We start from the raw sequence: 10,325 nt of genomic DNA, 5'->3' as shown, positions 1-10,325 counted from the left end.
TTTAAAATTTAGTTTCTAAATACTTCAAGTGGTATATCATTTTCAATGGTACCGATTGTCGACTTAGAAACTCTATCATCAAAAATAAATGGGTGGAAACAGAGCCCATTTGTTACTGATAGTATTCCAGTTCAACTCGTATTAATTAAATAATTAACCTAATTGCAATATAATTTAAAATTCTTTATGGATACATACATGAAAAGAAATTTTCTAGGAATATTTAATTAAGTAACTTAATCATGATATATGTGAAAAAAAAAGTTTATAGGAATTTATTAAAAGCAAAATATTTTATAACAATAATATATTTGTGAAAAATTAATTAAAATATTTGCAGTAATTTGGTTAAAAAGAATGAAGGAAGAAAAAGAGTGCAGAGCAGGCATATGAGCTATTAGCAATTGTATTATGTTCAAAAACTATGTTTGCAAAAGAATTAGATATATAAGGCTTGGATCACTTATTTCGGACAATGAAATCAGAATAGGATTTATTGATAGGGTACATTTGGCTCGCACTTTAAGAACATTTTTAGAAACAAATTAGTAGGATATGTTGTCACGCCCCGGATTGCACGTTCCCCGGGCACGCCGACAAATCCGCCGTATACAAAAGAATTTTTCTGTATACGAAGCGATAGCTGTACCTGTAAAACATACAATACTACAAACGGTAGTATAGAACTTTTCGAAGAAAACTGGTAAAAACCAGAACAAGTTCCATATGCATACATATGTTCAGGTATACAAAAGCTCGCCCAGCGAGATACAACCAGTATGTATAAGAAACTTAAAAACTAGCACTACCTGCCGCTGGTAACCGCACGAACAGTAGTAACTGGGAAAGGCTCTAACTGGCAACGTCCTTGCCATAATCAGTCTCCGAGGAAGTAGCAACCGGAACAGTAGGCTCTGCAAAAACAGGGTAACAACTGGGCGTGAGAACTACTATAAAAATAAGTAGTCCTCAGTGGGTACCGCCCTAAACATCGTCGGTCTACCCACTAAGTCTACAGAAGGGAGTAAGGATAGTATGAAATGCTGGAAGAAACTGTACAGCTACAAGACACTACACTATCACGCTCTACACTAACCAACTGTAAGAAGTATCAATCCTGACCCAATCGAACTGGGACTGTAAGCCTGCCCGCCCCTGGGACTGTGAACACACCTGTTCCGCCCGGTTGCGACTATATAGCTACCTCCACTCTAAACAGTCCGTGGAGAGCAAGTCCAACCTGCACGAACGACACTAACACGAAAGCACAGCGCCCGTCTCCGGAGTGGCACTCGTGGGAGCTACCCAACCGAGTATACAAGCGTATCTCTGTCGAGCTCAATCAGGCTCTCACAAGCCAAAGTCAAGTAACAGGGTCCAACTGATCTAACAACCAATAGGTCACGTGCCTTCAGCACAATCTGACGCCCAAAACGGCGATATGAGTCCACCATCAACCCCGACGGTATTCAACAGTCCGGAACAGTCTGAACACTACTGTAAAAATACACTCAGCATCCCAGCACGAGTGTAATAGCTATCTAAACTACCTGGGGTATCCACCACGCTGATACTGCGGTGATACAGAATAACAACGGCTCCTAGAGCTAAATCAGATAGTTTAAGCATGTGACAGGTTCAGATCGCAGGTTTTCTCCTAAGTTAAATCTAAGTCCAACATGTGTAAATACCTAGTCACAGTACTAAGCTCCAATTCAGATTCTACAGTTAAACATGCCAAAATTCATGAATCGAGCAATTTTTATCAATAAATCAACATAACAACACATGTCGACAATCTATATACTTAGGAAATAGCCGACGATTAACCCACCTCAAACGCTAACTCCAAATCCGGTGTGACGTCGAGAACGGCGGAATCGCACCCTCGCTCGACCTCCTCACGCTGCTACGACGACGAACGCACGCTCGAACGGCACCGCGGCGTGACGTCGACGAAACTCCAACACCACTCGAGCTCCTCCACAATCGGTCAAGCTAGAGAGAGAGAGGGAAGGAAGCAGGGAAAACCATCTCTCTCAGCTCTTCACACCTGTATATAGCTGGGGGAGAGGGGTGACACGTACGAGGCATGGCAAAGACCAAATTGCCCCTCACCTACCCTGGTGTACCGGTACACGGGTAGTTGTACTGGTACAAATGGCAATCCGAGAGCAGCTGCGCAAAAGTCTGGCGAAGTGTACCGGTACGCCCCTGCTGGTTGTACCGGTACAGAAAGTGTACCGGTACGCCCTGATGGTTGTACCGGTACAACAAGCAGAAAATCTGCAATTTGCAGATTTCCACAGCTAAGTCCTGCTCTCGCGTCCCCGCTGAGTTTGTTTTGCGTCTATTTCGCGCCAACACGACTCGGACTTGTCCCGACACTCTCCAGAGCTGTCGACAAGCCTCTACTGCTGTACACCAGGGATACCACATATGTAATACCGCGGTGTTTATTTCGTGCAATAATCTGATCTTAAAGACTTGTTTGGTTAACCTAGTTTGGATTATGGAATCGGAATGTGATTTATTGATTCTGATAGTTATTGTTTGTTTTATAAAAATCGAATTTTCATTCTCTTTCCACTCTGGAACGGGAACAACCTAATCTATTTATTACTCAATCTGGTTTTGAATCTCAATGTAAACCTGTTAGCTAGATGAACGCCCCAAAGTAAAATCAGTCAAAACCCTCCCTTTCCTCTTCCTTCATCACTCCTCTTCCTCTTGATGATTTTTTTTCCTTTTAAATCCTAAATGTTCATCCCCATCATGAACCAAATATTTTTAAATGGTTCATCATTTTATTTTTCATTCCAATACAGTTTCAATTATATTTTTTATTTTTATTCCAATCATGAATCAAACATTGTTGGATAATGCAACCCTATTTCATTTTTCATTTCCATTCCAATTATGAACCAAACATGCCTTAATAGATTATCAAAAATATAAATTTTGTATTTGGTTTAGCTATTAAATACAAAATTTAAATTTTCTATAATTTAGATAACGGTATAGGCAGTTCCCAGAATTGCTCTTGTAACTAAAAGTTGTGAAAACAAAATTAAATATATAAATCAAACTTGTGAAAATTGCGAAAATTTTATTTTGGAATTACAAAAAATTAAACTTTAATTTGTTATATGTGTTATTGGTTTAAAATTTGAATTTTATTTGGGCTCAATTTTTTAGTTCAAATCTTAAGTCTAATAAAAAAATTTTAATTAAATTTATATTCAAAATCAAAGTTTTGGGAACAAATTATAAATGTCAAAGGACTTTTCGGTGATTTGATTAAACCAGGATAAATTTAAATAGAAAATCAAAGGGAAAACTTCAAAAACCCCCCTTGTGGTCTCAATTTTTTTCACTCTAGTACCCTGTGGTTTAAAATGTATCAAGTTAGTACATTGTGGTTTCTCACTTTATCACTTTAGTACCCTGTGGTTTAAAGTGTATCAAGTTAGTACCCTATGGTTTTGCATTTTATCACTTTAGTACCCTGTGGTTTTTTAAACTATAGGGTACTAAAGTGATAAAGTGTGAAACCACAGGGTACTAAAGTGATAAAGTGCAAAACCACAGGGTACTAACTTGATACACTTTAAACCACAGGGTACTAAAGTGATAAAGTGAGAAACCACAGGGTACTAACTTGATACACTTTAAACCACAGGGTACTAAAATGAAAAAGTGTGGAACCACAGAGGGGGTTTTTGAAGTTTTCCCAAAATCAAATTCAAATTATATTTTGAGCTCAAATATTGAGTTCAAATGGTATGTTTAACTCATGAATTCAAACTGACCTTAATTTTTGAATTCAAAAGACTTCCAATGGTTTAATCAAATAAAGTAAAATTAACCCAAACAAACTGAAATTAAAATTAAAATTTGGAAAGGTTAGATAATTAAATCAAAATGGTTTATAGTTTTAACTAAATTCTATATACATTTACCTTTTAAATAATAATAATAATAATAATAAAGTTCAGGTGCCTATTTTAAAATAGTCTATACTAAAGGGGCATCCATATAAATTTCCATTGATGATACAAATTCAAAAAAAAAATATAGCCGTTGGTGACAATTCACCCTTCCCCCTCTCCTCTACTCTTCTCTTGTCTTCTCAAACCAGAAACAGAAACCCACAAAAAACCTCAAGCTGAGAAAGATCAAACGAATCCATGGGAAAATTAGATGCAAAATGCGACTACGAGAGCCTCCGCAACGCCCGAATCTCCGACAACAAGGTTCTCTTTTCTCTTTTTTTTTTGCTTTTTTTTTTCTTTTTCCCTCCCAAAACCTGTAAAAATTTCAAAAACTTTCTTTTCTAACGGCTACTTTCACCATAATGCCTATAAAAAATTTAAATAAATGAAAATGAAGGCTCGGATGCAGTCCCTCGGCATCCGTCGCTGCGCCGGAGAGCTTAATCTCATAACTTCTCCTTCTCGGTCGAGAAAAGATTATACAAATACGCCCGAAAGGACGAAAAAAGCGAGGAAAATCGAAGCCACTCCGCTCCGACGATCCGACCGGGTGAAGAAACCGTCGGATGTAGAGGCGAATTCCGCGCCTCCCCTTCGGCGATCGGACCGTTTGAAGGGAAAATCTCCGGACCCAGTTGAGTTAACCCCACAAGGTTGTTGTTTTGTCACTTTACCGATCCACCATTTTAGTCGCAAGAGCTATTCTACTTTATGTTTTTTTTTTTCTTTTGGGTTCTTCAGGAGGAAGAGAAGTAGTTGTTTCTGAGGTAGAAAGGAGGCAGCTTCTCTCGCGGCGGTGCGACAGCAAAGGAAGAGGAAGTGTTTATGATCCTGTTCTGGGTATTTGCTGCCATTTTTGTAGGTTAGTTTTTTTTTTTTTCAGATTAGAAAATTATATTGATTTGTACATTTTACATTTTTATATCTGAAAAAGAACTAGTTTTGAAGATTTTTTTTTTTTTTTTCATTACAAACTTACAAATTCAGGCAGAAGAAGTTGTGTGGAGAAGAAGATTGCAGGCGCTGCGGCGACAGAGATTCAGATCAGCCATGCATAGGTGATCATCGATCACCTTCATCACTTCTTGTCAATAGTTATTATTCAGATGTCCATTTACATTTCAGATTCACTTACACAAGAAACCAATCTTGAAATATGTTTCTGGCAGGGAAAACAGAATGCTCCTCCTGCCATTCTGCGAACGGCGTATTGTGCCGCGCTTGTCTCAAAGTCAGATATGGGGAAGGCATGTTTACTGATGCGACGAAACAATAATAATGAAAAAAAGGATCAAAATATGTTAGCTTGTTTTGTGCCTCAGTTTGCATGTTAACTTACTCTCTTTATATATGTTCATATTTGTTTAATTTGTTTGAAAACATTATGCTGGTATTATTGAGCTTTTTTTTTTTTTTTTTGCCCTTTTATTTGATAGATGCTGATATTGAGATCCTAATTAAATTTTTAGACATGGAAGAAGTTCGGATGAAGAAGGATTGGACGTGTCCTCACTGCATTGAAGAGAAAGGATTAAATAAATTTTGGATATGTAACAGGTAAACATCATCATCATCATCAACTTAGCTACAAAACCCTTTGGGGGAAACTGTACCTTCAAAACTAACGTTAGTAATTCGTTGAGTTCAAACCACTACCCAAAAATACTTAAATTCAGTTATTATTATCAGGATCCCTAATTATGGGGGGTGGAAACGAGCCGAGCTCACACGAGCTTATCTCAGCTGAAGTTTGGTTTGAAATTAATATTGAGCTTAAATTTAGACTCAAGCTCGGCTTGAAATTAATTCAAACCGAGCTCGAGCGAGCCTAACTATGAGTCGAGCGAGCTCGAGCCCTAAACGAGTCGCTTCAAATTCTTAACATCGAGCCAAATACTGAGCTGAACGTGAGCCGAACACGAGTGCTCGCTCATTTGCTAGCCCTACCTAATTCCTTATATTCTTTTTTTTTTTGAGATAATATCTTGTATGTTTTTAAAACTTCAGAAATATCTTATTTATTCCTAAAAGACCAAAATATTCTTGTTGATTTTTCAAAAATTTCTTCAGATATCCCTATTTTCCCTAGGTTTACTAATAGATTTGGATTTTATAAAGATATTTTGATAATTTCAAATAAATTTAAAAAAAATAAATAATAGTAGGTGGTAAATAAGCACAAGTCTTTTTTTTTTTCACACGATATAGGGGTATTGGATTATCACAGACTTCCTTTGTTTAGACTCTTGTGTCTTCTTCTGGTACCATTTTCTAGTCATTCATTAGTCCAAGATATTACCATGCGATAGGAGATTCATTCATCTCACACTTTCAGCTGGTAAACCGGCTTTAATATCCCATGTGATGATCCAATGTACTCGTACTAATAAAGGAGCTTAAGTATTTTGGACCAATAGTTTGTGTCCGATGAGTTATAATTAATACTAGTAGGTTGAATCGTTACAGGTGTCCTAACCCAACTTGGCATCCATAGGCAGCTAAGCACCTGCAACTTTATTTTTTCAACCATCAATAGTGTAGACACCGCGTTGGTTGAATCACTTTTAGAGTATAATGCACTAAAAATTAAAAAGTAATCTTTGTGAGGAGAGTTGATCATCAACTTCCTCCCCAGTCACATGAGAGGAATCCATAATTTGTTTTCTTTTTTTAGCATATTCTAATTTGTAATTATTGCGGTAGAGGTAGGGGTGTAAAACGGGCTGGGTGGCCCCCGCGACAGGTAGGGTTGTAAAACGGGCCGGGCGGCCCGGCATGATATTGGGCCGAACCAAAGCACGGCATGAGTACTGTAGCACTCGTATTTGGTCGGCCTGACCTGATAAATCGGGTCGTGCTGGGCCGCCTCCCTGTGGCCCATTGGCCCGGCACGACACTGGCCTAGGCCATGCCGGGCCTGAGGGGAGGCCTCGGCTCGGCACGGCGTGCCCCGTATGGCCGTGCCTACCGAGCCACACAGCCCCTCTCCCAAGCCTCCTAACTCCGAATGCTTTGGGAGTTGGTAGTCAGCCAGCCGGGCCTGCACCTTGGGAGTTGGGCTTTTGGTCCCCTTTGGACCAAAATACTCTCCCCAACAGTTAAATTTTTGATTGTTGGGAGGAGGGTATTTTGGTCCAAAAAATATTTAAAATTTTTAAATAATTTTAAAATTTTATTATTTTTTATAAATATGTTTTAAAATTTGAAAAAAAAAATTCTCATATATTATTTTTAAAAAATAATATTTTTATATTTTTATTTTTTAAAACTTTTATATATTTTTAAATAAAATTAAATAATTAAAAGGGCTTGCTCGAAGCCCGGCACGGCCGTACCGTCCGGGCGGGGTCCGTGTTGGGCCGGGGTCCAAGAACTACAGCCCGGCAGGGCATTGCCCGACTTTGGGGCCAGGTCATGCCGGGCTGGCCTCCGGCCCGTTTCGGCCTGGCTTAATGTGGGCCGTGCCGGCGCGGCACGCTCCACATTACACCCCTAAGTAGAGGCTTATGATTGCATTATTACTGATTCTTTTTTTTTTCTTTTTTTGCTGTACATAGCTCTCTTTGCTTGAAGAAGAGAAAGATGGCTCCTACTGGGATTGCCATTTATCAAGGTAATATATTCATGTCACTACTATTCCTACACAAGCAATTTTATCAGATATTTCATTTTGTGTTATTTGATCCTAAATTGTTGCTTAATTTGTCACCAAACTAATTACAGCTCGCGAGCAAGGTTACAAATCAGTTGCACATCTACTTATGGCCAAGCTCAAAGAAAATGCACTGCAATGATCATACTAATAATGGAGCTTAAGCATTTGAACACATCGGAAAGATTCGATTAACCGTTTTTTAGTGTTTTTTTTTTTTTGGTTCTAAATAGGATCTCAATAGAGCTTAGTAGGTTTAGACACTTACCACGTAGAAAGAATTTCTTTTTTGTTTTTCTTTGTTTTTTTTTTGGGTTTTTGAGGAAAGAAAACTGATTTGTTCAATGAGATACAGTGCCAAGCTAATACTGCATGCGTAAATGTTACATTTTGGGAAGAGGTGTTCGAATTGTCTTCTTTTTTTTTTTCCCTTCCTTTGGATAAGAATTGTTGCTAATAGTTTGACATTTTACTGAATCAACTGATAGTGCCAAATATAAAATGTAAAAATATTATTCTCTGGCAACTTAAGCTTTTGAAGATAAATATTATTCCACATAATATAAGAGCGAAAAAAAAAAAATCTGATTTCAAATCCTATCAAGGAGTGTGGAATATAAAAAATAAAAATACCATTCCTAATTCAAATTTATGGGAGAGCTTATACGTGAGGAATGTTGAATATAAAATATGAAAGAAAATTTCGCTAGCACTACAACAGAATTAGGTTATAGGGACACATGTTTAGGACACTTTTGAGTAAGTGTCCCATTTATACTAAAACTTAAAAAAACATCTACTAATGCTTAAATATAAAGCCCAATCCAACCAAAAATAAAAGATTACTCTACTCAACCCACCACACCTAGTTCATTTGGCCCGATTACAAACAGAAAAGACAAAAAAAAAAGAAAAATCAATTACCATCTTTTCTTCTCTCTTCACTCAATCCACTGAAATTCTAGGCGAAGAGCCTTTTCTGTTGTTCTCCTCCGCCACCGCAGCCAACGAGGTAGAGTTTCGGCGGTTGCTAAATGCTTAAATAAGTGTTGATAAATTAGCAGCACTCTTTTAGGTTATAGCGACACTCTTTAACTGTCACTATATACCTAGCGACCCCACATATAGCAACACTTTTTAAAAGTGTCGGTAATTTTAGCTAGCAGCACTTTTTTGACATGTACCTACATTTAAAAGTGTCGCTATTGACCGTTTTTGTTGTAGTGTAGCCATTTAATCTTGTTTCATATTATTTGGTGGAAAGAAATGTTATTTGTACATCTAAAAAGTTAGTGTAAATCTATATCTCTCCTTCTAAGAGTTTAAACACTCTTTTTACAATTTTAATATTAAAAAAAGGTTTGATAATACTAGTATACAAACTCACCCCTTAGATGAGAGGAGTGTATAATTAATCAATGTATTAAAACTCGGAATAGGTTATGAGCAGGAATTGGGATCCGAGCCCTAGATCATCCCTAGTTAACCCTAGCCACACCCTACCACCCTCATCCCTCCTCCCTGCCCTAGCCGTGCGCTTCCTGGCCGCCGCCAGCCGAGCTCCGGCCGGCCGCAGCCACCTCAGCCTCTTTTCCTTCCTCTCCCTCTCTTGTTTCCACTTTCCTCTCCACCATCATGGACCCGAGCTAAGGAGGAGCACTCAAACCCCCCCCCTCGGCCGCCTCCACCCTTCCCCAACCACTGGCCGCCGGCCCCGCCGCCCCGAACCGTCGCCGAGCGCCGCCATCGCCGCCATTGCTGCTTGCTGCCAGCTAGGCTGAGCNTCCCCGGAGCCTGGCGACCCTCCCCGGCCGGTCGCCACCGCCTCTGCGGGTCGTCGCCGCCGCCGCGTGCCTTGGGCGCCGCCGCCCCAACCTGCGGACCGAGCCAAGCTCGGGCGGCCACACCCGAGCCGCGGGCCACCGCCGCTGTCGCCCGCCACCTCCCTCCTCCTCCTCCGACCGTTGGGGACTTGCCACCGTCGTCCCCGAGGAGCCCCGGCCGACGCCGTGGCCGCAGCTTCGCTGGAATCCGAGTTCTAACTAGTGCGGGCTCGGCTTGCTCCGCCGTTACCGCCGCCACCCTCCGCCGCAAACCGAGGTGAGCACCACACTCCTTTCCTCACCCGCACCCGTCCCTGGCCGCCGCGCATGCCACCGTGCTGCCGGAAGCCGGCCGGAGCAACCTTGCTCCGGCCAAGCCCGAAATAGGGCTTATTTGGGATACGTTACTGTTCTGAGCTTCCCGAGCCTCCCTGATCTCTACGGAAGGGAGCACGATGATCGTGGCAAATTTCTGATCATCGTGCTCACCTTAGATTCTGTCGGGGAGACTCCGTTCCGCTGTTTTGGCGGTGTCGACCCTGTCGAGCCTGTTTGGCTGCTGTTTTGGGTTTGCGCATGCTTATCCGGCGATCCGAGGTTGTCTTGATGCCTCCGGAGGTGAGCACGGTGATCGTTGGCCAGTGCTGATCACAATGCTCACCTCACTTTGGATCAACAGTGTCTGGTTAGCCCTGTTTGGCGCGATCTTCCCCGACTGCGCGCTGTTCGCAGAACTTTGGGTTGCTCCCGCGCTTCCCACAGTGACCTATTGCGCTCTAGACCGTGAGCACGGCCTCCGGCACGTCGAGACTTATCAGTACATGTCTCGGCGAAATTTATAAGTCCTCAGTTTGC

At 40.8% G+C, this 10,325-nt stretch overlaps 1 protein-coding gene across 3 annotated transcripts; it reads left to right on the top strand.

Moving 5' to 3' along the window:
• LOC109720235 (cell division cycle-associated protein 7-like) lies at positions 4,100-7,996 on the top strand. 3 transcript variants are annotated; one of them, XM_020247217.1, is made up of 8 exons: positions 4,100-4,256; positions 4,472-4,648; positions 4,737-4,857; positions 4,983-5,053; positions 5,165-5,242; positions 5,465-5,552; positions 7,553-7,608; positions 7,719-7,996. In XM_020247217.1, the coding sequence occupies exons 1-8, from the start codon at positions 4,211-4,213 to the stop codon at positions 7,787-7,789; spliced, it is 708 nt and encodes a 235-aa protein (XP_020102806.1). In that variant the 5' UTR covers positions 4,100-4,210; the 3' UTR covers positions 7,790-7,996. The 3 variants fall into 3 exon arrangements, with proteins under 3 accessions (XP_020102806.1, XP_020102787.1, XP_020102797.1); XM_020247198.1 differs by having other exon boundaries at positions 4,393-4,648; XM_020247208.1 differs by lacking the exon at positions 5,165-5,242 and having other exon boundaries at positions 4,393-4,648.

This window comes from Ananas comosus, linkage group 1 (genome assembly GCF_001540865.1).
Source record: "Ananas comosus cultivar F153 linkage group 1, ASM154086v1, whole genome shotgun sequence".
NCBI classification, from domain to species: domain Eukaryota; kingdom Viridiplantae; phylum Streptophyta; class Magnoliopsida; order Poales; family Bromeliaceae; genus Ananas; species Ananas comosus.
This window is presented reverse-complemented; position numbering and strand designations above follow the sequence as displayed.